Below are 26,774 nucleotides of genomic sequence, written 5' to 3' on the forward strand. Positions count from 1 at the left end.
TATTACTACAACAACAGAAGCTGTAAATGGAAGAGACATTATTGATTCAACTAATCCACTTGTTCCTTCCCATGCCTTTGTTACCAATGGGCCAGAGTGCTTTGGAACAGCCTGACACGTGAGACTAACACTTCAGGGTGAGGATGCGACTCAGCCTCACTCACATTCCTCTGCAGGACACTTTTCCATGAGTACTTTCCCCTTTCCCAATGTCTATCTTTTTCCTATCCCAACTCCTTTCCCCACACCATGTACTCGTACACCTTAGTGCTTCCCTCCTTCCCCTCACTCCTCAGCTATAGATTAACAAAACCATGTAGCTACAAGTTAATCTTCCTTAAATCCATCCCTGCAGGCTCCCGATCATTTTTCCTGTTCCTCTGTGCACTTTAATTAGTTAATGCCTTCCTCATGGAAAGGTAAGCAGAAAGGAGAGCATCACTGCAACCAGATTACACCAATTATATCCCCCTGCTCTGTGACAGAAGCTTCTAATGATGCAGCATAGGGCTGCTTTTTTGTGTGTAAATGGGAAAGCAAAGTACAACTTCATGTCTAATTTCCTGCCCACTGTTACCCAAAGGAACCACTCAACAGTTTGGCATTATTTTTGCTAGAGCTACATTAACTTGTGCTTCACTACACAGGAGCCTTCTATTTTCCAGCTCTCACTGACATTCACAATTCTCCTCATTTTGACATCTGAATTCCATAAATACGTTGTTTACTCCCTCTTCTGGGCTATTAATGAAAAATATTAAGGAAGATCAAGGCAAACATCCTCACACGCAGCATCGACAAGTAGTATTACGTCAACTATGAGCAGGATTCAACAGTGAACAGGTTACTAATTTAGACAAATGATGTGTGGGTTGGGGTTTTGTCTCCTGAAAACAAGCAAACACAATCTCATTTTGGCTTTTTGGAATATTAACTCAAATTAACACATGCTAACACACCCTATAGCCCTGACACATACACAGACTAGGTCTTGGTTCTGCCTCAAATCCATCTATTAGGCACTTCTTTCTCATAAAAGGGGAAAAAAGGTGCTTCAATGAATCCATGTGATGCTTATTATTTGGATCAGCAACATTTGTGTCTCCTGTGCCTGAACAGCACTTAGAATAGGTTAACATTTGGTTTACAACACAACAATAAAACCTGCCTTTATTGCAAATAAACAGAGTATTTACACCTTACAATATTGGTTTAGATGCAGGATTATATTCATTCTTAGAGGATCTAATATTAATATAAAAGGCACATGCATTTCATGTTTTCACACCTTCTTTATTTTTCCAAGCAGTGTTAATAGGTATTTTAAATATTGCATTTACTTTGTTAAAACATGAAACTATGCAGGTACATTGGGTTGCAATCTGAGAACACACAACATCAAGGAATCATTTGTACAGCAATAACACAGAGCCAAAGAGAAAGAAAACCAAGAATAACAGCCCAGAATTTTAACATCCACTCCCCCATTTGCTTTGATTTAAAAGCTGCACGAACAGGAGAGAAACCTCAACGTTACAGTAGTTGAAACAAGAAACAAATACTCTTCTAATAATTGTCTTTAGCTGCTTTGATTGGGTGCAGTTAATATTAATAGTATAACCTTTAAAAATGGTGGGGAAAGGTAATACTTTATCTTCACTCCTCATATTAAGGCTCCAAAGCAAGCTTAATGAGAAACCATTATAAAATCATACTGCTAAATAGTATCTTAACTCACAATTCAGCCTATATAATTATATCAGGATTGCAACTGACAATTACTACTGATAGATCAAACTTACCTCTCCCACTGTGCTGCTCGGGATGTGCATCACGATTACAGCATTAACTATTATTTGGGCTTAGCAAGACAGATTAGAGTTTTCCCCTTCCCACATGGATACAGAGCTCAAACTTCCCTTACAAACAGAAATGACGGGGTCTCAAAACCTATGGATACACATCCATGACATAAAACCCCCACGAATCCAGCAGCCTCTGCCTGGAATGTGTCCTGGGCTGACACAACATCAGGGTCACAAGCTGGGCTGTGGGGACTGGCCAAGCTTTTTAAGAGGGGCAAGACCAGGCTGTCTGTAGGCACCTTTCAGCACACTCTGGCCTCTATCTTTCACTAGCACAACGTGACATTAAACTCATCCAACTAGTAGTGAACAAAAATAATTAGTAAGTGCATTTATAAATGGCATTTTAAAGACTATTAACATATAAAACATTCTCATCTCTATGAAAATAGACCCATTTCAGCACACGCTTGCCTTTCTGGGGAAGGAGGACACAAACATCTGGGGTTTCCTAAAAAGCAAGTGCTCTCCAGGACAGCTGCCAATAATCTTGTGTAAAACGTCCTTAAAGCAAGACAAACTCCTCTGTGCTGAATCTTTTTAATCTTTTCTTTTCATCCTCAGGGAAAAGGTGTTTTTCTTCATGGAGCGGACTGGAAGCAAAGTCATAGTCTTTCGAATGACCCTTTACAAAAGTAAACAAGGGATATTTCTCCTTAGATGAAGATTTCAGCATCTACAATGTAAAACACCAGATAAAACGTTAATTGGGAATGAAAAACCACAGTAAGTACTGCTATTGATCTGATGATGGCATTTTACAGTTTTTATTATAATCATATTAAAACAGAAGCAGTGCACCAGCTGCACTAATTCTGCATCTCAGGGAGATGTTTTTATTGTTGAATCAGCACGTACAATAATCTATGCTTTTATTAACAGTTTCAACACTTACACCAATGGAAATAAGCCAATCAAGAGCACATGGCTATAAGCAGACTGATGACAGTACCAATCTGCCAAAAATCTACATCTATAGATACAGATAGATATATAGATATAAATCTATATTTATAGCTTTATAAAACTGAGCATGTAGAGAGTGGGTGGTGGGCAATGACAAATACTAAACCAGATCAGCAAAATAACTTTAATAGCAGTAAAAATCCACCTAATACTAAAAGACATTTCAGCCTTTCAGGCTCTTTTGGACACTTAAATGTTCACTGATTTTTACTTTTTAAATGTAATTTCTTACTTGCTCTAAAACCCCTGCACATTGATGCACTGACACAGAACTACATTAGCCTCGAGGTATGCAGTGTGCAGAACTAAAATCACTAAACATGATTTCATGAGAACAATTCATCTAAACCAGTAAAAAACCCCTAAATTTAAGAACAATGTTAGAAACAAAAGACAGGGGCTGAGGGGAATCTTTAAAAAATAATAAATCAATCACACAGTAAAATCCTTGATTTTTACTGTGGTCTGAAATGTCCCACTTTATTCTTGTCTATTTTAACTGCATTTGGCTACTGTAATGTGAAACCTTAGTGAAAGAGCATGGAGATACAGGAGAGATGCACACAGTGATAAGCAAAAGAAGAGTAAGAGATGAGCATTAAGAAGAAAAAAGTTTGTAGGCTGTACAAATACTTTGTTTCTTAAGAAATCAGACAGTTGGATGCCAACCCTTACAATCTCTAGGGGTGGAATACAAGCTGGCTTAGCAGGAACAGAAACTGATGGCCACATGGATGCTGTGTGCTGGTGGCTGAAGTGGATGGGTGCACTTAGGCCAGCTCCTCACTGCAAGTTAGCTACAGAAAACTCATCCTAGAGACGATCCCGCCAAAGCAGAACAGAAATACACCTGCAGCTCCACTGTCATTGTCCAGGTTTAACTCTCCCTGAACCTTCCTTCTCTACAGGTACATGCAACACCTCAATGTACTAGGAAAGACACAACATGAGCTGGACAGACAGGAAAAGGCCTAAACTAGAGTCAAGGGGAACTCGGTTGAGATTACTCTAATTATTACCAAGCCACATCTCAGTTCATCAGAACTTGCAAGTTCTTTAGCGACTTCTGCGATGATTTCTACAGACAGTTTATTGATAAGCATCAATCTATTTGAGTGTTTTAGTGTTAGACTCAGTCTGCCACTGTTGTGGTTGCAACAATTAATTCTTTGTGCCGAACTCCATCCAAATTCAACACTCAAACAGTCCAATTCTGCAGAGAACTTCCCATTTCTGCAGAGAGCCTGGACTACAAACAGGCAAATGCAGGTGTAGCCCCAGTGGATTATTTATTTGCTGTGATGGGTTTTGATAGGGAAACAAAAGCAGCAAGAGCCTCAATTTTTGAGTCTAGCCTACCCAGGGCACACTGGGAGTATGCTGTCCTTGACAATTCAAGAGTTATCACACTCAAATTGCAAACATAGGGACAAATAACAGAAGAGCAGGAAAAAAACCAAAGGATGTGAAAGAAAGGATTGAAAAATCACGGCATGGTTCTCACATTGCATTTGTATCCAAACTCTCCTCTATTTTCAAGCTTACTGTGCCCAAAATATATTTCTATAAAATAATGTCACTAATATGAAAGAACTTCTATGTAAAATAACAGGAGAAGAGATTCAGATCAGCCATGAGTATTTTCACAACACATGCTCACAAAAAGAAATGTGCTCAGTCCCAAACTTGAAAGAAAAGAAAGAAGGGAAAGAAAAAGAGAAGTGCCAATGCAACTGATTTTGTAATTCAGAGTATTTTTTACCTAATATTATTATATGCTTTCTTATCCATGACAGAACAGGAAAACATGGAAGAATAGTAACTTCACTATTTAAACTTCCCATATAGTCATTGCTTCGGAACTTCTGCTTTTTAAAATCTATTTCCTACCTCTCTGCACAAGAATCAAAGAAAACTTCAGCATCCATCAATATCTACTGAAGATTACAAACAGTATTATGTTTAAAAATGCCTTTTTGGCTAGAATTCTAATACCACTTAACAGGACATTCCAAATGCTGCACCAACATTAAGCCTTTGTGTTTGTTGTGACAACTGCTGTGGTCAGGATATTAATATTGTGACCATCTCCTGCTGCTGCTGCATCCTTTCATAGACTGTTCCTTTAAATCACCAAAACACAGCTACTTGTTACCACAGCTCAAACAACCTATTAATGCTGTTTTTCATACACTCAACATACTGCAATCATCAAGGGGAACAAGTCAGTCACATTTGGAGCTAAATGAGCTATACCATTTCAAAACCACTATAGCAGTGTTTTTGAAGTGGAAGGACACAATCAGATCTGCTGAGTGATACCTGCTCCACAGTCTTCAAACCAGCACTAGCATATCGTAAACCCACTGCTTTACACTTAAAAAGCATCACAAAAAGCACTTACGCTAACAGGAAATAATCCACAATTTGGGCTTGATCAAACGCTTCCATTCAAAACCCCAGCCCGTCCCTCCCGAGGGGCTGCCTGCCTCTCCCGGCCCCCCCGGCTCAGCAGGAACGCTGGCTGCGGGAATATTCCCATTTCAAGAGTGCCACCTCGTGGGCTGCCCTGTCGCGATTCCTGCACAGCCTTTCGCAACACAACCGAGGTAACATCGGAGGAGATGAAAAAGAAGCCGGGTTTCTCAGGAGCATAAAAGCAGGAATAAACATCAAGAATTACGCCTATTTAAAAGGGAGACGCCGCTTCTCTCCCCTTATCCACACACAACCCACACACGCCGTTGTGGCTGAGGAATGCAATGCAGTCGGTCACTTCCACACTTACCTTCGTTATCTCTTCAGAAGCCTTCTCAAAGTCCTGCACAGTTCTACAGTAAAATCCTATCGTGCAGCTTGGATCCATCTTTTTGAAAGACATCTTTTTGGGAGAAGGACAGTGGAATGACTGCGAGTTTCAACATTAACACACATAAAAGACACAGTTAAGTTGAGAATGGTTCAGCCCAACGCATTTACTTTGTTTTCCACCAACACCCTTAACATACAACCCCCTGTATCACCTGAGTTAAAACCCAGCACACACTTTAGAAGTCATTTCTCCCATCACCACCACCCCCAAACGCTGAAGTAATTCCACTCCTCTCCGCACGTATAAAGCCTCCTGCTGTTTATGCTGCATTCCCCAAACTTGCACGCACCATCACGTTAGTTTGAATCTGTCAAAGGTCTGTGGCTCCGAGCGGCACTTTATGAATATTCCCAAGGCAGAGGAGGAGAATGCTCTCTGCAAATTGAATTTGTAACAGCTTTTGCACTATCTTACTGCTTTACTACCACCGCCCATTGCCCCTTTCCCTCCCCCTGCCTCTGTGAAAGAGACATAATGGAATAAACCAACCTCATGTGTTATCCTCTAGGAAATAACATGGGTTAAAACTACCACAAACCCCAGGAAAGCAAAAACTACATTACAATAATCCACTAGTAGGGAATAAAGCAAACAACATGCCCTGCTTTATAAATGTTGTTTTCTTAATGTGAAATCTCTTTTCATGACAGATGATGCTCTGACAGTGCTGTGAACTGATCCTATCAGCAGCCATGCCATAAGGAAAACAAAACCAATACAAAACCCTCTTCCCCACACTCCTCCTTCACAGTTTATGACAGAAAAGGTAAGTATATGCTGACTGCCCTGATTCTCTGTGTGGTTATGACAGGAACTGTAGTTTTGGTAAAGCTCGCTGCCGAATGCCTGACATTATTTAGTCACTGCTGCCTGTCTCTCCAAAGCCATGAGTCCTTTTTATTCTGCTCCTAACACACAGGACTACCCCATCATCCTGCCTCTATCGAACCCCAGCAATCCTGCTGCAGCAGCTCAGTAACAACCACTAACACATCACATCTGCACCACACTGCAACAGATCTCATTTTCCTGAACTTCCCCGAGTGATCAATATTCGCCAGTGAATATTCCGTGCTGTTTCGTTCCACACTGATACATAAGCTATGCTCAGCTCAGGCATCTCCTAGCTCAGCACAGGACCAGGACAGCAACACCAGGACACAGCAATGCAGATTTCTTTCCAACACTGTGTTCCTTCTACGAAGGATTAACAATGGTTACAATCTCATTTGACTATAGCAACAGCAAACAACAAGCAGTTTGTGTGCTAGAAACTCATTTTATCTCCCTACACCCCAATCAGGAAAGTCAATCTACAAAAGACAACAGCACTAGTTACCAACCTGAGCCTGCCAGTGTAATAGTTGTACATATTGAAATATATGGTTCTTTACTTGCGATTACAAACCTGAGACGTATTTCTGTTAAACCTCTGCTAAAAAATAATAGAAGCAAAGATAAGAAGCACTATTTATATACGATTGGTTTCAGTCACTGTTTTCTCTCTTAATCCTCTTTTCACATGCATAAACTGTATTTTGAATATTCATTCCTGTGTCAAACACATAAATCAGACCCTGCCTTCCAGATCCCATTTCAGCAACAGCACAGTTGTGCTGGACTGTTGAGGGCAATACTCCTCACGCTGCACAAATCACTGTTCAACAAAGAAGAGGGTAGGCTTTTATTTTCTCTTCGCTCCTCCAAACAAATGGATTCTGGAAGCCAATACAGAGTGGATTGATTTCCAACTTATTCTGGACAATTTGTCAATTTGGAAAATACTCCCTACAGATAAATCTAACAAGCAACTATCCACACTAAGAAAGCAATTTCTGTTTACTTTTGACATTTCTGGACAAAGATATAATACTATTAAATGCACTAAGCATTAAATTGCAATATATTTTCTGTCTGCAGAAAAGCATTAGGATGGGATCAAGCCAGGCTGGCAGCTCATAGACCTTCAAAATACATTTTAAACCATGATTATTATTTGGACATTCATATTGATGCATCTGCAGCACAAGCTGGAGAATTAGTCATGGGAACAGAAACCAGAAAGATGTGTATTGTTTGTAGTTTGGCCACTGTGCTATGGGGTGACTTTAAGGAAGTCACTTCACCTCTGGTTCTTTGTGCTTTTCCCATCTTTTGTCTGCTTTACCCAATTAAACTGTAAAATGCCCAGAGAAGGCACTGTATTTTACTACAGTTATTAGCATAAAGGAGCAAAGATCTTGGTTATAATCCCTGGCTGCTGCCGCAATACAAATAGGTAGAGCTGGGACTCACCAACTCTTCTTCCAAATATCTCAACGGGGTAAATCTAAAGGCATCTCTAAATAAGGAAAGTTCCTGTCTAAGATATTTCTAATACGTTGTGCTGCCATGTTCCCTTTTTATTTCAGAACCATCTTATTTCCTAGAGAACCTTGCACTTCTGTATTACATGTCATGCTAATTAAAGCATCTTGTAAAGCATTAATACTGAAAAATATGTAGTGTCTGCTTTAAGCCAGCCCTAGGGTTTGACATGAGCCTTGTGCAAGTCCTCTGATGTATGCAAGTTCTTCTCCTAAATATTGCTCGATGGTATTTTGATCAAGGTATTGTGATCAATGTTTGTTAACAGATCTTTCCTTTCATGGTGACGACAGGACCACGGCAGTTCCCTGTTCTCAGTTTATGTGAATGCAGTATGTTGGTTCTGAAGCAGTGTTTCCATGTGTAGGAGGTACTTCACATAACAGAGGGCATGATGAACCACTACAAATAACCGACGCTGTTCTAGAGCAGCTGATGCTGTCCTAAGCAGTGGATGCAGCTGACAGTGTTTCGACACTGAATGAAAAGTTGCTCCAAAGAGGGTTGAGGCTGGATGCAAGATCCAGAAGTCTGTATGGATGGCACCAAGCATGTTTACTGTGAGTACTGAGGCTATTGAACACTTCTGCAACTGATGTTTTCCCATGATACTTGATATACAAGTTCTTCAATCACCTCCTTTAGCTCTATTTTCAAAGCAAGTTACTTGGCAAGAGGTTAAAGAAAAGGTGAACACCCCCCCTGCCAAACAAGCATGATTTTTAAGACCCAGACATAGCCTAAAAAGATACATTCATGCATTCACTACCTCTAGGTGAGCCCAGTAACTCGTAGCCAACAAAGCTGTTGGGGAGAGGAAGAAAGAACAAACACAGCACCCACAGCATCAGACCAGCCAGTTTCTAGTACTAAAACTCATTAAACAGTTCAGAGGACTTGAGTAAAACTCATCTACACACAACCACAAACCTCACTGATAAGCCTTGTAGGAAGCTAGAAAAATGACATGAAAAGTTGTTAGGAGCAAAAGCTACATTTAAAATGACAACCACCTACTCCAGTATAGAAATATAATAATCATATATATGTAATATCCAGTTCCTGGATAAAGAAGAAGTGGCAGGTAAAGCTATAGGAACTCTGGTTCCAAACTGACAACAGGCTCTTCACTATTAACTAATACAGTAATTCTCTCCATGATGTTGCCTGCAACTTGAATTTAAAATAAACCAGACACTACCAAAAGGCAAACTAACAAAACCAATCCAATTAACTCAGGTTTAAGAGCTCCAAAGATTGTCTGTTTTCTTTAATGGAAGATTACTTAAATGAAGCAATGATCTGTGGTTGAGGTTTTCTTACCATTATAAAGAAACGGACAAAGATTAATGCAGTAAAAATTAAACCCCCATATTGAGTTTTTAACCTCTGGTCATTTTTGTTGATTATAGACCTATAAAGAAGGGCAGGACTTTGATAAATAACACGTAACTGTAAAACCATAAAGATGCAGCCAGCTAGTACATCTCTAAATAATTAGTGTTTGATTCATATGGGAAGAAAACAGTGCCAGCTCTATATCCATACTACCTCAAGAGGGAAATCCTTTATGCTGACATCTACAAAAGATTGGCAGTAATGAGGATCCATGTAAATCAAACTGTCATCTACAAGGACAAAACAGAAGACAAGTAATTCAAAAAACACCTTATTATTACACTGCTTACAATCCAATTTCTATGCAGAACAGCTGAAAAAAAAAGAGCAACCCAGCAAGTAACTGCTTGCCAGGCTGCTATTCATTGACTGAAGCATAGGGTTTTGCAGGACAGATTAACTTTTGCATAATCAAATATGCTTGTATAAGCAGAATTTTTATAAAGTGATGAGCCTGTCATTTAATTTTGGGTGATAAAATTACTTTTACAAACACACAATTATATTCTGGAGTTTGCATATGAAAAATGTAGCGTGCTACTTCATCCTGACAGGAAGAATATATTGCTTGTCATTTAAGCATCAACTAACAGCACTCGAACTACTAAAAAGTAAATATGTAAATAAGAGCTGCCAGACAGGAACAGCAAATGGTCCTCAGGTTTGGTGAAACAGATAAATTATGCCTTGTTTATGCAACAAGGGAAATTAAATGTACATTTTACAGAATCCAATTACTATATGGGGTAAATGACAAATGACTGGACTTGGCTAGATATGATGAATTAATAAGGTACTCATTTTGCTATTTTAATCATGCTATTTCCCACTGGTTCAATATTAACTCCCTAACTCGGAAAGAAAAATACTGAAAAGACATAACAGATTAAAACACTCACCTTGAAATCCAGCAAAGTAATATGACTGCTTGGGTTTGCCACCAATAATACCAACACAATACTCCAGGCTTAAAATTCCCTACAACAGCAATATTAAACAATTAGGAGAGTGCTAAACAGAGTAAATATAAAACTCAATTAAAACCTTTACGGTTTCTTTACTGGTTTTAGACAAACAGCTTTTTTTCTTTATAAGGAGCGATTTGACTTACTGGGGCTTCACTCAATTTTAAATTGACCAAAGAGAAAATACCACCAGATAGTCCAGAGAAAGACCTCCCTTTTCATGAGGTGCCCATATACTGAGGGAATTGGCAGCGTCATTTTTGGGGAGGAGACAAAACATACTGTTACAAATATTGAGCCCAGGTTGCTTAGTCAAAAGGTATCAAGCACTCGGATTTACTGAGTTCACATACGTTTACATTCCGTGGCTCTGGGGGTCTCTTCTCCTGCATTCAAATGCAGGAGTCTATCTAGAGTATGAACTTTGACATCACAGGGAGAAATACCAGTTGAAGCAAGAGTAATTACAAGATACAGCTCTAAGAACAACAGCCCAAAGTATGGGAGGAGATGCAACAGACAAGCCCCATAAATCTCACTGGATGTTGACTCTGAGGGTGGAGGAATCAGAACCATCAATAAGTAGAGACTTTGAGAAAGAGGTATTACAAATACACCTAACAGGATTTAAAGAGGGACATGGGGTGAAATACAGGAATCTTTTCAGTCTGGGGTGTAACAACATACTCCTCCACCCACAGCAACGCTAGGAGCCACTAGTGCTGCCAGTGTCGTTCTGTTCATCCAGGTTTAGGAGAGTTGGTTTCTGTAACCCACGGGTCTGTGCTGGCACAGAAACCTAGCAGACTTACTACATTAGAAAATGCTGATTTTATGGCTATACCTTCTATTGCTGGGGAGGAGTTACCCGTATACACCTAATCCTGTCAAGGTAAGAACATTTCAGTAGTTTAACTGACTGAAATTCCTGTTCTTGTGACCATTCACTCTTGGCTTAACAGAGTTCTCTATTAGTTATCCCATCAGCTCCAGTGGGAGCTGGCTTTTGCCAACACTGAACACTTTGGAAAGCTAAGCCCAACTGTTCTAATGCAACTGCAGCCCAAGACCATTAAATAGTCTGAAAACTGAACAGCCTTTAAATGTCCATAAATCACAGTGGTTTTCTTGTGGCACTTGACAAGTGTTGGGTCCAAAAACTTGGATGCTGGCCCAACCTGGGACAGCAAGCCAGAAGATTATCAGTTGAGCTAAAGTGAAATCTGCATTAGCTGGCAGTCATATCTATATCCTCTCCTCTAAGAGATCAACCATTAAAAGCATAACCATTACATTATCATAAGTAGGGACAATTTCTCTCAACAAAATGATTGATATTTCCTGCACTCATCAGACCAAACCTTCTTGAGATAAAATTTTCTCTGCTTAGACAATGACAACGTAACATAACACAAACTACTGTACTCCTCACGTCAAATGCCAACATAGTCAACTTTAACATGGTTTAGGCAGGTTAACAGAAGGTGCTGCTTAATCAAAATAGGAATGAGAAGGGTTTTTCAGCAAGTGCTCCTCAACGACTGAGAGTTACAGAACATCCAGGCAGATCAGAGGCTCAAAGAGCTGAGGATACATCCTCTGCCGGTGAAACAGAAAGGGAGCAAAGCTACTCGGAGTAATGAATAACTGTTTAATCTATGGGAAGTTTCTTGTAAAAGTGAATTATAAAAAATTTATCCATTTTCAGCCATAAATATAAAATCCTTTGTAAAAATTACCTCTTCATACTACATTCTCAAATCTGCATTTTTAACTTAAATCCAGACCCCAAGAAATTCAAGTCACTTCTTATGAACAGTCAAGATAGAGATTGGAGTGACAAATACATGCAATTGAAAGCCCTCTTATCACAACCTCATTCCCAGACTGCAAAAGGCACTACCAGGCTTGGTAAATGAGCAGCAGGAATCACCCTGGAAAAGCCAGTTGTGATACAAAAGCCAGGATACTGTGACTGTGCTATGAACCCCAGTGCCACACAAATGTGTTGTGCTCTGGCAAATGTGTGGCTTTGAGAGTAAAGTGAGAAAGCCTCTGCAGGGTGAAACTAAAACTAGCCACAGATACTTATCAATAATAGAACTGCTAGTTCACAACTGAAGGTACTATGCGTTTTCCTGGACCTGACCGATTCAAGGGCTTCTTTGCAGTTAACACTGAAAGTAAGGTGGTTGCAGGTCATGTCTGAGACCACAGACTTATCTTAATGTGTCAGAATTCATCAGACAAGAAGTTTTCCAAGACCAACTGTCCGAAAATATAAGGAATCAGGAAAGAAACACAGTTTAATAGTTCATCACTTAAATAAAAAGCTTCACCACTTCATCTCCCCAATGCCATTAAAACCCAAATGTTTTTCATGAATCTTAGAGGGAATCTGAGACAGTCATTAGACAGAAACAGACATCATCAGACTCTCAGATTTTGTTCATGCTGCTACCCTGTGGCATTTTAAAAATGAAACCAAGAATTTAAAGGACTTAAACAGCAGCACATAAAATGGTAGAGCAGCAGGGCTAAGAGAACAATCCCTTCCCTAAGAGAAGTGTCCTTGAGCTCAAGAGGTAGGATTAGAGGAGATCTTCCGGTGTTAGCACCATATGCAGAACCTCTGATGAGAAGGACAGCACAGACCGTCCCCCTCTCCGCTTTCTCCTTGAGGTTCACTTTCTTCCAGTTCATTTTTATTTGTGGTAACTGCTTGCTGCCCCTGCATCACTGTCCCTAGAAACAGTCACCCTTACGTCCAGATTGTGACAAAATACTTGAGGTAGGGAGTAAAGATAGAAAAAAAAATGCTATCCCCTTTCTTAAGGGAAAGAAAACGACAAAAGAAAATGGGAGGAATTGACAAGCAAGAACCTTAAACCACTTGACATTTAATAAAATGAGAAACAGAAGCAGGAATTTGGTATATTTGTATTTTTAAATGTTGACTGATACTTAGTTACATATGCCATTAGAGTGGCGCTATATTAAATTACCCCTTGTAATTTAAGTCAGTGCATTAACGTCTTCTCAGGTAGCTGCTTCAGGAGTAGGACAGTTATCACTGCTTCGCCAAGGGACATCATGTGCTCTGCAATTATGTCTGATCTTGTAATAGGGAATTTTAAAATCTGTAAAGTCAAACTTTACAACCTTCAACTGTGAAACCACCACCACACGTTTAATAGGTAGAAGATTACCATCATGAAGTTGCTTTTCATCTCACCTCGTGCTACTCTTCGAAAAATGATTGAACTCTCATTTCATACCTTTACAAACTCTAAGTAGTCCAGGTTTGTTCTCTCTCCACCAAGCCTCACAGGAACTAATATAATTACAGCTTTTGTGTCTGCTTTTCCAGAGTCCATAAGAGAACACTGTCTGTCAATAACGTCTGAACTGTAGACTGAAAGGAGACACATGGAAATATTAATACTTAAAACACAACTGCTTTGACAAAGACACACCTACAACAAGTCAGCACTTAGTCTGACAAACTAAACCTGCAGTCCATCAACATCTTACTGTCCTGAGTGACTCTGATTAAAACCAGTGTTAAGCCTCCTTATTTTCAGCAGTATTTTGTAGACTGGTAATCTGCTGCTGCTGTGGCAACATACATAGCCAAGGAAATGCAGAAGGAGGATGTCAGGAGGAAGCCAATAAATATTTATTCACTTCAATTAAACTTCTTCTAAAAGGAGTAATTTAACATTTGAAAGCCTACAATTAACAGAAACATCTGCATGTTAAAAGGCAGTAATTGATTTTAATAAATACTCAAGTTCACTGCATAAAGTTAACACAAGGCAGCCGTTGAAAATGACTGAAAAAGAATCATGTACTATTACTGCTTACTCCCTCCAAACCGAGATGTGAAAATCATCATCAGAACAAAGAAGTGAAAAGTTAATAGAAGTTTAAGTTTCTGCTGTCACTGCAAATCAGGTGAAACTGGTTTGCAGTATATGACTAAAGAGTGTCTCTTTAAAACCAGTCTCATTGATTCCCCAGGGACAGTCTCATCTGTCCTATCCCCCGATCAGCTGTGACATAACTAAGGTTTCTAGCAGTTAAATATGGTTATTGAAGGAATACATTGTGCTTAGATTTAGTCATTAGTGTAGAGTTCCACCACACATTGTTTATCTTGTCATCATTTTCTGCTCCTTCAGAGCAGAGGCAAACCAGAATCACGTGATGCAAAAGACAAAATGAGGCTAACAAATCTAACTGAAGTATTTTCCACTTGTTTGGTTGGGTTCTGAGGGTTTATTTTAGTAAGATATGGAAGTTGTAACTAGCTTATTGCTAAAACAACATTGAAGCAAGTACAAAACAGATTATCAACCGATTTAAATAGAAAATTAAAAGTGATAAAAGGCAGATTGTCAAGATAAATTATTTTGCAGGATTTGGAATTCCACTGTAAGACACAAAAAAGGGATGTACAAAGCTTTCAAGCTGTGGTATCTGATTCTCAAAGAGAACAAACATCTGCATATATCAAGAACCCCTTTGTCTATGTAACTTCAACTATGTGGATGCATTTTTGAGTTGATTTGTCTGCTTTAGAGGTCTGTTGTTAAGTGCTTACTGAAAGGCATAAAAAACCATCTAAAATGTTTGCAGAACTCTACCCAATCACAACATTTACCTGTACAGTCCTGAGCAACATAGACTGTTACTCCTTGTAGCTCAGGGTCTCTTGCTTCTTCAACAGCTTTTCTAAGTACAAACACAAAGCTATTTAATTAATCTCTGACTTTAAAGAAATTAACAATGAATGAACAGAAATCAGTTGATCTTTAGAAACAGGTTGAGTTTCACTGTTGTTGGGGATTTTGGGTGGGTTTTTTGTGGAATCCAGTCTATATGACAACATGTTTTTCCTAAGCAAAGTCTAAACCATTTGACTGTTTAGGAGAAACAATGAAAACCACAAAAAAAGCCCAAAGCATCACATTAACTTCCAATGAAATTCATATTCACTACATAATTCTGTTTATAACAGTTTTCTGTCACGTATTTTGAGATAATAAAGGCTAAATTTGCTGACCAAAATACTCTTTTCAACTCGATAGATCTCTTTAGTTAACCTCAGTTCAAGTAACCAGCCACAAATTAGCATCTCTTGTCTGTGGATAGAAAGGTTAGCACAGAACAAGCTGCGAGGTTTCACCAAAACTTTCAACTGCAGTTATCAGGCTATCAACAGAGTAAGAGTAATGGAGCTAAAAACTACAAAGCAAATCTATGTCCATAGTCTGAAGCATGGTCATCAATCAAGGACAACATTTGTAAAGAAATTAAATTGCTCAAAATAGAAGATGAGCCTTTGACTTCAATACAGGCTTGCATTAAATGGTCACTATCCCTTTATTTCCCAGTATATTCTGAGGAACCCTTTAATACAGTCGTTCTCAAGTTATGAAAGCGCTGTACATTGTTAGTACTGCTATAAGAGAGGAGGGAGATCCAGGAAAAGAAACCTTTGCAGTGCCAGTTTGTGTTGAATTCTGGACCAAACCCCCCCTCTGCTCCCATTAGGTAAAGAGGCTACCACAATTTAAAGGAAGCAAAAAGAATTCTGACTGCTTCTCTTCTGTTTCTGACTTTTTCATAAGAAAAAAAAATAAGAGGAAAACACATAAATAATACTGACTTCCTGCATCATTGTATGCATTTGCACGTATGCACATATACACCTGATTATTTCAGTACAGGTTCACTTCAGGTTAATGTACTTTTATACGAAACACCAAATTCAGCTATTCACATTATAAAAAGATAAATAGATGAACTTTGGCTTCGGCTGCTTAAATGACTTATCAGTGATTCAGTTTGTAGGTAAACTGGAATTCACTAAAAAAATAAGTATACATCAGGCTATAAAGAAAACTGAAAGAAAACAAAAGGCAATATTCAAGGAAATGGCACAAAATACGGAAAAATTTGACTTCTGACTTTTTTTTTTAGCCACACTGAATGTCACAGCCCCTTTATTTTTACTGTGAGCTAATTATAATATTAATAGTCCCATACATTTACAGGTTCACAAGAATGTGATGTGTGCAAAGAAATGCTGAAAACATCAATTTTAGCTCTGACATTTCATTACACTATCAGTACATTACAGCCCCCAGGTTACAGTGGAAGAAAAAAGGAATCTCTAATGTTATGCATGTTCCAAGGTTGAAAGAGTGGTTAGTTTTTAGAACATTTCATTAAATGCAGCTCTGCTTAAAAGCCTAGGTTTGGGAGAAATACGTGGGACTTTGCTGCCCAAAGTACAGGAAAACAGGAATGTCTGTTTTCTCTCCTGAAATAAGATTGAACAACAGCTCAGAGTTCAGATCCTGCACCTACTGCTATTTCCCTTCTTGCCTCTGAAAAGCCTCTAGGAATAAGGACATTTTACAAAGCCAATAATGAACAGTTAGATGCTCAATTAAGCTGAAGTAATCTCATGACACTTGGAAATGCTTCTCCTGTAACGTGTAACAACAAATAAAAGTATTTTACCTTAAAATGTGTGCAACAACTGCAGGCCCATACCAATCTCCAGCGATTTTCCCAGACTTCTTTCCATATTCTATTAGCTGATGCAAGCCAAAAGCTGCTAGTGGATAGTCGCCAAACCAAGAAATTATCTTTCTATGATAAACTTCATTTCTCCTTTCACTGTCATCACAGTTTCTCTTTAATGTTCCCCGATGATGATTTGACAGGATCTTGGGTTCCCTTTCTGCTGTAAGCGATGCTTCAAATGATGCTGTCAGCTTCTTCACTGTGTGCGCTGTCCATGATTCGGAGTCTGAATTGTCAATGTCCAATGCATCTGGCCAGACCCAAGCTGCAGGCAAGGAATTTTAAGAGGCATATTAGGCTTTATATTAACTGTTGGGTATAAATAGCAAAGCACATTCCTTCATTCCTTCCTCCCCCAGGTTCCCGACTAATAATATGTAATTTACATACTGAGATGCAAATGCCAGTGTTAAAATGTAAACAAAGGCTTTGAGTGGAGTACGACTTGCTTTTATCTTCTCCCAAACGATAGGTGAAATGAAATCCTAAAAGCATAAATTGCTAGCAAATGGACTGAGATAGAGGTCAGATTCCACGATCCCAGCCAGTTAAATATACAAGGTGTACCTGATTACAAGGCACAGGTTACAACTATCTTACATAGAAAAGTACCAGCTAAAAAGAGCTTTATCCACATCAAACGAGAAGTTTCAGAAGCTGTTTTTAATTCTTCTGCTTTGTCAGATATTAAGAGAAAATAAGCAAACCCAAGGAATTATTCATGGAAGAACAAACACCTCTTCCCGGCAAAATGACAAAGCAGATCAGCACAAAAATAACAAGTTTCCTTTGCTAAATCTGTGAATGCTTTACCAAGATTAACGACAAACTTATTTAAATATCATTCAGCACAGCATCTACAGCCTGCATTTCCAGCTGAAGGCTTCTCTGACAATGCACCCTGCACGCAGCATTCCTCCTCCTGCATAATGGTGGCTCAGCACGTCTAGAGAACAGCAACGCTTTCCTTGTCAGATGACTCAAAAGTCTCTCCCACAAGTTCAAACAACTACTTGCAACACAGAGCATGTGAGGAAACCTCTGAAACACACAGCGGGTGTATTGTTAAGAGTAGAACACACCCTGAAGGTCCATAATAAACATCCCAGAAGGAAAGGGGAAGGCTGCCATGTGTAAGCAAGGAACAAACTCTACAGATGAGGTGCTTTTGTTGGTGAGCCATGTTTGGGTAAGCTCCTGGAGGCTCAGAAAACTGCCATTACTGCAGGAAGAGGGGCTTCTTGTGACAGCGAGCAAGAGCTGCAGCCCTCCTGGTAACTGTCACTGAAGAATCAATGTAAAACTCTGAGAAACAAAGAGGAAACAGGGGCAACTATATTTTAATTCTAAAATCTAATTTAGGGCTCCAGTCATGTGCCAAGTCTTGCTGGTTATGGCCACAATCCATGTCACCCACACTTCTATAGTGTGGCAACCTCCCCTCCCCAGTGCCTCTTACCACAAGTGGCACTCCTCCTTGAAACCTGATGTTCTTTTTATGTTGCAGACTCAGGCAGACGCATTTGTAAGCTCAGTGTAACAACATCACAGGCCTTGCTATTCCTGCACTGGAATTCCTTAGAGACAAGGCGGAAGCTCTTCCCTGTGAGGGTGCTGAGGCGCAGGCACAGGGTGCCCAGAGAAGCTGTGGCTGCCCCATCCCTGGCAGTGTTCAAGGCCGGGCATGATGGGGCCTGGAGCAAGCTGCTCTAGAGGAACGTGTCCCTGCCTGTGGCAGGGGGTTGGAACTGGATGAGATTTAACTTCCCTTCCAACACAAAGCATTCCAGGATTCTATGATACTGTGAGTTTCAAATTTAATTCAGTGTTTAAGCACAAGCATTTCAAAGTAAAACCTACCAGCACCTTAGTATTTACAATAAAAACTCATTCACAGCATCATTCAGCAATATCTGGAACATTCCACATAGCAGTGGAAGTGCAAGTATTCCAGCTAGTAACTGCAGTCAAGTTTTGCTTTGTAATAGAAACAATACCATTAAACTATAACGAAAACATCTCTGGGAAAAGAGTAAACAGCGATGAAAAACTTCATGTAAACACTTAAATATGTTTCAAAAGCTACCCAGACCTCATAAAAAGCTTTCCAAAAGATAATTCACCAGCTGTCAGAAGAGCAGGTGATGAGAAAAGTAGTCCTGAAAGACCACACATACTCCATTTTTCTATGCATTTGGATTACCACAGAAACACTAGCACTCTGGAATCACCAAATCACTTCCCAAATTAGGATGCATGGGGGATAGTGCAAGGAATTCTTTGTAACCACGGATTTTAAAGATATAAACTTGGGGCTTTTTTATTTGGGGTTACTTCAGAACGAGCCATTACACATTCCTACTTGCAGGTAGTCTTCTTATCAGGTTTTATATTCAAGGGATTTGTGTTCTCAGCAGAAGTATTTCAATATATTTTGGTATTTGTAGTCAGTTGAAAGGGATAATGAATGTTTTATGACTTCAATATCTACAGCAAAAGGAACATAAGCCAATCTGACAGCTCAGTCCTGACACTGCCAAGAAAGAAGACTTTGTGATGCAGCTGGTTTGGGACCACGTTCACAGCTTACATCATATTTGCACAGTAAGTACAAAGCATTATTAAAACAGGCTTTCAGAACCATCTTCTACTAAAGTGTTCTTGGGATCCAACAAATGGCTGAGTAAACAATACACTGCATTCTCTCCAACTAACACGCCTGGGTGGCTTCAGGCCCATATCTTAAATCATTTTGACAAGTCGTGGTGACAGAGGACATGACTGATTGTTTGAAAGGGGCAATGTGGTAAATTATGGAAGGGATTGAGAAGAGAATGGAAAGAAGAGGTGGTTGAGAACCAAACATGCATCTATGTAGGACATGGCTGAGCGTGGAAGAATGGAGAGGGTGTGCGTGTTTTCTTTTCCTTTGAAAGCAGAAAGTGTTGCAAGCCTCCTAAAGCTACTTCTTTCAAACAGCTATGACTAAGAGAGTATTTTGAGATAGACAACGATAAGGGGAAAAGGGAAGTTCCTCTGTAAGTACATGGAGGGGAAGGGAAGAAATGAAAGCGTGAAAATTTCAACGCAAAGAATGATGTATTGAAGTTAGATTAGAATCCTTCTATTAACTCAATATATTAATACTAGAGGTTGAATGCATAGCTTTAGAAGTGGTAAAACAACATCCCTTTTGCCACAGCCCACAGCTATGGGCTGTGGAACTCATTTCCACATCTTGAGTTCAAGAAAAGAGCAAGTTTCAAGAGAACTGGACACTTGCATGGACAATAATACCAAGCGACAGGATCACAAGTTTCTGTGGCGTTTCACTTCATAGTTAGCTTCTGTGGAGTTGCCAGTATTTTCCTTTGCTTTGGTATTCCCTTTTTCAGGAATGGAAGAGTAGGAGAGCCAGATCAGTGCTCTGGTGCAATGTGACAATTCCATTGTCAATGAGGAGTCCAGAATCAAACCCAGCTTGGATGGTCTGGTCTACATACAGACCACCCATGCTTATCATACAAATTAAAGAGATCCCTCATAACTTACCTCTACCAAGAAAATGAAGCATAAGACCTTGGGCCAGTAGCATTTGGCCAGTTCTCAGTGTGCAACCCCAACCACAGTCTGTTGTCAACGCAGACCCCTTTATCTGAGGGAACTCCTCTCTGTAAGTCAGCCAGATTCTAGAAATGAAATCCTTACGAAACTCCTCAACATTTCCTGAAATCTCCGTGTTGATTTTATCAAAATTGGACCCATCAGTAGAGAGTTCACCAGAATCTGTAAGGCAGAGCATAATTTAAGTTCTAACTTAGCACGGAACTTCTGTTATTAGAAGGAAAAGAAAGAACAAACAAACATTCTATGAGAAAAACAGGGCAAATTTGCAAAACGTAATGATTGCTTCAAATACAAGAAAGGAAAATTGGAAGGCAAACGTAACAGAAACGTGACAGCTGAAAAAAGAGAAAACAAGATGAGAGAAAATTACAACACTAGTATTTACAGAAATAACAAGACTGAATAAATATATCTGAATAAAGCAGGTTAGGATGGGTTCCATTAGTAGTGATGGTGGACATTTACATGAGCACTCCCTAAGCTTTCCATATGGGAATGGGTTGCCCAGGGAGGTTGTGAGTGCTCCATCCTTGGCGGTGTTCAAGGCCAGGTTGGATGAGGCCTTGGGTGGCCTGGTTTAGTGTGAGGTGTTCCTGCCCATGGCAGGGGGGTTGGAACTGGATGATCTTAAGGTCCTTTCCAACCCTAACTATTCTATGATTCTATGATTTACATTTTGAATGTGGTAACTGTTACTGACAGGCTTCCTAGATACTTACAAATATCTCCACAGAGCTCCTGCCGAATGAGACTTGAATGAGCTAAGTGCTATGTACATACCATCAGTTTTGAAGTGGTAGCATTTTCCCAGCAGAAAGACTGGAGAGTTTCTACTGAAGTAAGTTTTTGTTTTCAACACCCAACCTAAAACAGATGCAAAAGAAACATAGATTTGTGAGTGACATATTCCAAAAAGGAAATGCTAACAGCATCTGGTTAAGCCAAAGATAACCCTCTTTGAGGGGAATAGAGAGAAAATGTACCAATATTGGGGTTTGCTTTCATAAATAACAAGAAGTTTCATGGTGCTACAAAACACAGCTTAAAGTTCTGGTTTCAAAGTCATGATGTTACCCATATGTGCCTGTTAGAATGTTAATATCATGGTACTACTGCACAGAAACTGTTGGGATGCAAAATGCTAAAGCTGAGCTCAAGTTGCTTTGTCTCTATTGTGAATTCATTACTGCATAGTTTGCTTCAGTGAGGTTTCCAACTCCTGTAATAATAAACAATAAGCTTCACATATGACCAGTGAAAATGCATGCAGTGTGCTGCTTTTGCCATAGGATTAAACATCATGACAGAATTAGACTGCAGATTTCAGACAAAAAGGGGTAGTATAATATACTATTCAAATTCAAAGAGCCAGAATTCAGCGTTTAGGTTTTGACAGGGTCCACAAAGAGGAGCTTTTCCACTTAAGTCAAAATCTTAAGGTCTTTAATATCCTAAAGCCACAGTTTCTTGAACTTTTCCTATCACATATGGGGTGTGATAACTATTATTGCCCTTCAGCCACGTGGTACCCTTAAAGAAAGCAGAAGAAAAGTATCTTTTGCTCTTGCCAGACAGCTCCAAGGCTCAGTTATAAGAATTAACAAAATTTATCAGAAAGCTGGTGGTAAATCTGAGCAACCTCAGCCCTAGAGGGAAGGTAGAAAAATGAAGTTTAAGGACAGGCTAGTAAAAGGCACACTTCAAAATCAGGTTGCTTGTGAACAAATCACTGATGTTCAGCTGTGGAAAAATGTTACTCAAGTGTCTGAAGCAGACTCTTCAGTGGAGTTTGTACTTCACACATCAGCCTGTTTTTTCCAGAAAAGTACTTATAAAAATAGTAATAAAACCAATCTTTGCTTCAGATGATTCCATATAGACCCTTATTTAAAAGTCTCTGCAAAACTTGTGTCATTGCCATAATTTACTGCTTTCAAAAAAGTCATTTAAAAATAAATTATGAACATTTATTGGAAAAAATAAAAGCTAAAGAAGTTTATTTCCTTGAGCTATTTATAATATCAACATAAAAATGGTTTCAAGGGCCATATTGCATTTTTATTATTCATATTAGTGAAGTTTCTGAGTCGCACTCCCATTCATGTTAACAGGAACCTCCCATTCACGTCAACGGAGACAAGATCTTCCCATACACTGGTTCACTTACTGTATTTCATGTTGTTCCATGCAGACATAAACTTTGATTTTATCTTTTCTACTTCATCTGTCCCTGTGGCCTCCATATTCAAATGCTAGAGACAAAGCCATCGCTGTCTTGTAAGACGTTCAATTCTGCTACTGTAAAAACAAGATAGAAACACATTCGTGGGCACTGAGAACACAGGGTACAATATCACCACCAGCCCACATCAGTACTTTAGCCTAATGTGGCCAGAACAGTAATAAACTTGCAGAATTCTCTACTACCACGGGCTGAGAAACAATCACATATTCCATGAATAAGTAATAAAATAATTTAATTCCAAATATACACCAATAAAGACACTACACAAAGCTAAATAAAATATAATGTTCTCCAATAGCTCTCTATTGCACAACAAACTGATGCAGAGCATATCACCTGTGCTGGCATATGAGTGCACACAATTAACTGGCAGTGAAATGAAAAGCTAAGATGAATTTCACTAAATGGAATAGATGCTCTTCTGCTGAGTAGAATAAGCACTTTTTTTTGCCATACCAGGGTTTGGAGCACCTATAAACCAATATCAGTTTTAAGAACAGCATTAGCTTCAGATTTCTAATCAAGAATTTTCTAAGCCAAAGCTTACAGGCATTGGAGGAACCAAAAGACAAAGCACAAGATGTTCTGTTGTACATATGCAAGGCAGAAAACATGCAGTACTGAAAACACGTGTAACAGTGACATAATTTTGTACAGGATTAACGCCCTAGAGAGATAACCTCAAAAGATGTTTAGAATATTGTCATAAAATCCATGTTTACTTCACATCTCTTCTAATTATCACTTGCAATGCATAAGAAAGCTCTCTGCAATATCACAGCAATAACAGTTGCAAAACAGTGATAGAAAACACTACAGTGCAGCCTGATTTTGTAAAAACTGCTTATAAATCATCCAAGTGGGGTGGTGGGAGGGAAATGTACTTTCAGTGACTTTCTGAACTGCAAGACAAGAAGGACTTAACCTTAAAAGCAACCTAAACGGGCAGTAATACAGAAACAATATATGCTTTACCCCTGTTTTATGAAATCAAAGGAAATGGGACAGAACTCCCTCTGCAGTCCACCTGCACCATTTGAAACAGGATGTTTGCTATTAATTAATAGAGCTTCCTCCACTGCATGTATTGTCAATGGTTTGCTTTGAAAGAGTTGATACAGCAAGTTTTCTTGATAATATTTGCATAGATAGCTGAAAAATTAAGAGCTCCTGTTTCAAAAGGAGCTCTTGAGGGACATCAAGAGTTGATCAATAGTGGTACATCACTGCAACAGGGGTGCCAACATCTTCAGCACCTGGAGATACTCACACAGGTGCATGGTTTCTGGAATCTGTAGGTAGGGCCAGGAAAACAGGAATCTACTGCCCAAGCCATCCCTAGATGCTTTTCTGCTATTGCACTGTAAACAAATAAGTTAACAACTTTTTGATGGAACAAGAGGCAAAGCAAGCTCACAAACATGGGGGAAGAGTGGCATTTTTTGGCTAGTGAAAACAACACATGGCTACATCCCTGCTGTGCGTAGCCTCCTGTTAAGCTGGGCTTTTGTAGGGAAAGGAAGAGAAAGACAGTTTAAGGTTGAGTTTTAATTTCCTGCCTTTTCCCCTCTCTTTTTTCTTTAGGAAAAGAACAGAAAGGCTGACTGTACCACTGACTTTAGATGGCAAAGCTGGCAAGATGAACTTCTTCAGGAGATGTGTTTGGTCCAGTCTGTTCTCACATGATCAATCAGCAACAGTCATTTATGCAGAGGCCACTGACTGCCTTAAAAGCCAATACCTGTAAAAGCTCCTTCTGGCTAAAATTAGAAATGAAACAAACTCTCCTGTTCCAAAAGGGCCTGAAGGAGAAATTACTGAGATGAGAAAGAAGCTCATTTTCCTTTAAAAGACAATGGTCATCACAGCGCATTTTTCTCTCATCCAGTTACATTTCTTCCCTAGCATTATGCTAAAGATGTTAAAAGGACTTCCAAGAAGAATGCTAACACAAAACAGGCACATTTATCCCACTGGAAAAACGCAGGCTCTTCCCATCACTGCAAGATGCCATCAGTAATAGTTCCACTGGAATTAATGGAACAGCATCAGGAGAAAGGCACAGGGAATACATATTTCAAGCCCAACAGGCACAAAGGAACCCCATTATTAAGCCTAAAGCTAATGGCTTTATACTGAAGTTGTCTCTTTTAAGAAGTTGTCTAGAATGTACATTACTAGAATGATGTTACTTCGCAGAGGGCAGCACCCACCTCTTACTGAGAAACGAAGCTCGATGCCCTCAGAGCCCCCATTACCCAGTCTCAGAGGGGAGATGATTGCAGCGAGGTGGCTGTGAACTAACAGAGACAGAAAAAACCCTCCCTAACAACAGAGTCTGCTTTCATTAACAGAGAAGCGACCTAACACTGCAAAAGGGATGAATGAAGTCTAATTGTAACTCTGTTATTAATGAAGAATGAAGACCTTCTGTAATTCTTGCTACCTGAAAAGAAACTGAACCAGCAAAACCCACACAGAAGTCCCTGACGGAGCATAACGCCAAGAGGTCATTTTTAAGGAGTTACCCCTTTCCAGCTGTAAACACACATTAAAACAGTCAGAAATAACACTTGTAAAGGACAGGTGAACAAAAACAGTGGGGTTTCTTCATCCCGTAGCAAAGACCGAACACTTCACCCATTCAGGGTTTAAAGCCGAGCAAGAGCCGTCCGCGGAGCAGCCGCCTCTCTCGCTATCGCTCCTGCCCTCCACAGCCGGTCTTTGTGTCCTCACGACGACTCCTGCGGGCTTTGTCAGCCGCAGACGGCGGGGCCGGGGGGGAAGGAGGATCCCCAACCGTTCCCATGGGGAACTGAAAGCGGCCCCGGTTACTCCCCAGCCCGCCGACAGCCGCGGGTTACCACAGCCCGGGAAGGGGAGCGGGAGAGCCCCGCCGCGCTTCTCACCCTGCGGGACACACGCGATCGGGCTGGCCGGGAGCACAGCGCTGGACCCGAGACGCTGCCTGCGGGGACGCCCGGCAGCGGCCGGCTCCGGGCCGCCACCACTGAGGCATTCCCTCCCTCCCGCCCCGCCTCCCGCCACCGGCCGCGACCGGCGTCAACCGCTCACCCCTCACGGAGCCGCCGATGGCGGGCGGTCAACGCTCCCCGGGTCGCGCCATCGCCGTGAAGGACACGGAGCCCGGAAGGCGCCGAGGCCGCCGCTTACCCGCCCGCTGAGCTCCGCGGCGCAGCCCGGCCGGGGAGCGGCCTCCCGGGGCTTCAACCGTGTGGGGAACCGCTCAGAACTACAGCTCCCGGTGGGTGCTGCCACTGGAGAGGGCCGGGCCCAGCGGCGGGCCCGCGCGGGGCATGCCGGGAGTTGTAGTCCGGCGGGAGGGCGGCTTCCAGACACCGCCTGTGGCGAGAGGAAGGAGGGAGGAGGAAGAGGCGCTGAGGCGGGCCGGCTGCCCGGGCGGGACCGACCGCAGCGGGAGGCGAGCCCCCGGAAAGGCGGGTGAAGGGCAGCCCGCCCCAGCGTCGGGCCTTGAGCCGTTCATAAGCGGCGGCCTCTCGCAGTATCTGGAGCCGCGTTTCGAGGTGTTTTGCCTTTTTTTCGAATGGTTGGTTGGTTTGTTGTAGGGTTTCCTTGGGTTTTTGAATCAATTTTATGTCTGTTAACTCCACTGCGGCAAAATGGTTCACAAATCTCTACATTCGTACTTAAATCTCCAGCCTGAATATCTATGTGTTTGTTTGAAGGCCAACAGTGTTCTCCTATTCAGTTTCCTGCTTTAATTCTTTCCTAGAAGTACATCAGAGTCGCTGTGTCTCCTCTCACCCTCCTAAGCTAGATGTGCTGAGGGATTTTTGCCTTTTTTAAAGTCTTTTGTAAAGTAGGTTCTTCATTAATCTGCCTTAAGC

At 40.6% G+C, this 26,774-nt stretch overlaps 1 protein-coding gene across 4 annotated transcripts; it reads right to left on the reverse strand.

Moving 5' to 3' along the window:
• Positions 1-1,297: 1,297 nt before the first annotated feature.
• On the reverse strand, positions 1,298-26,162 carry ATG4C (autophagy related 4C cysteine peptidase). 4 transcript variants are annotated; one of them, XM_080623772.1, is made up of 11 exons: positions 26,080-26,162; positions 22,828-22,958; positions 21,441-21,524; positions 20,586-20,819; positions 16,968-17,298; positions 15,100-15,170; positions 13,712-13,848; positions 10,368-10,446; positions 9,622-9,698; positions 5,620-5,739; positions 1,298-2,541 (listed from the first exon to the last, which is right to left on the reverse strand). In XM_080623772.1, exons 2-11 carry the CDS (start codon positions 22,901-22,903, stop codon positions 2,371-2,373), a joined length of 1,380 nt encoding a protein of 459 aa, XP_080479898.1. In that variant the 5' UTR covers positions 22,904-22,958; positions 26,080-26,162; the 3' UTR covers positions 1,298-2,370. The 4 variants fall into 4 exon arrangements, with proteins under 4 accessions (XP_080479898.1, XP_080479897.1, XP_080479900.1 ...); XM_080623771.1 differs by having other exon boundaries at positions 25,981-26,135; XM_080623774.1 differs by lacking the exon at positions 26,080-26,162 and adding an exon at positions 25,815-25,930.
• Positions 26,163-26,774: the final 612 nt, after the last annotated feature.

This window comes from Psittacula echo (genome assembly GCF_963264785.1).
Source record: "Psittacula echo genome assembly, chromosome: 7".
Lineage (NCBI taxonomy): Eukaryota > Metazoa > Chordata > Aves > Psittaciformes > Psittacidae > Psittacula > Psittacula echo.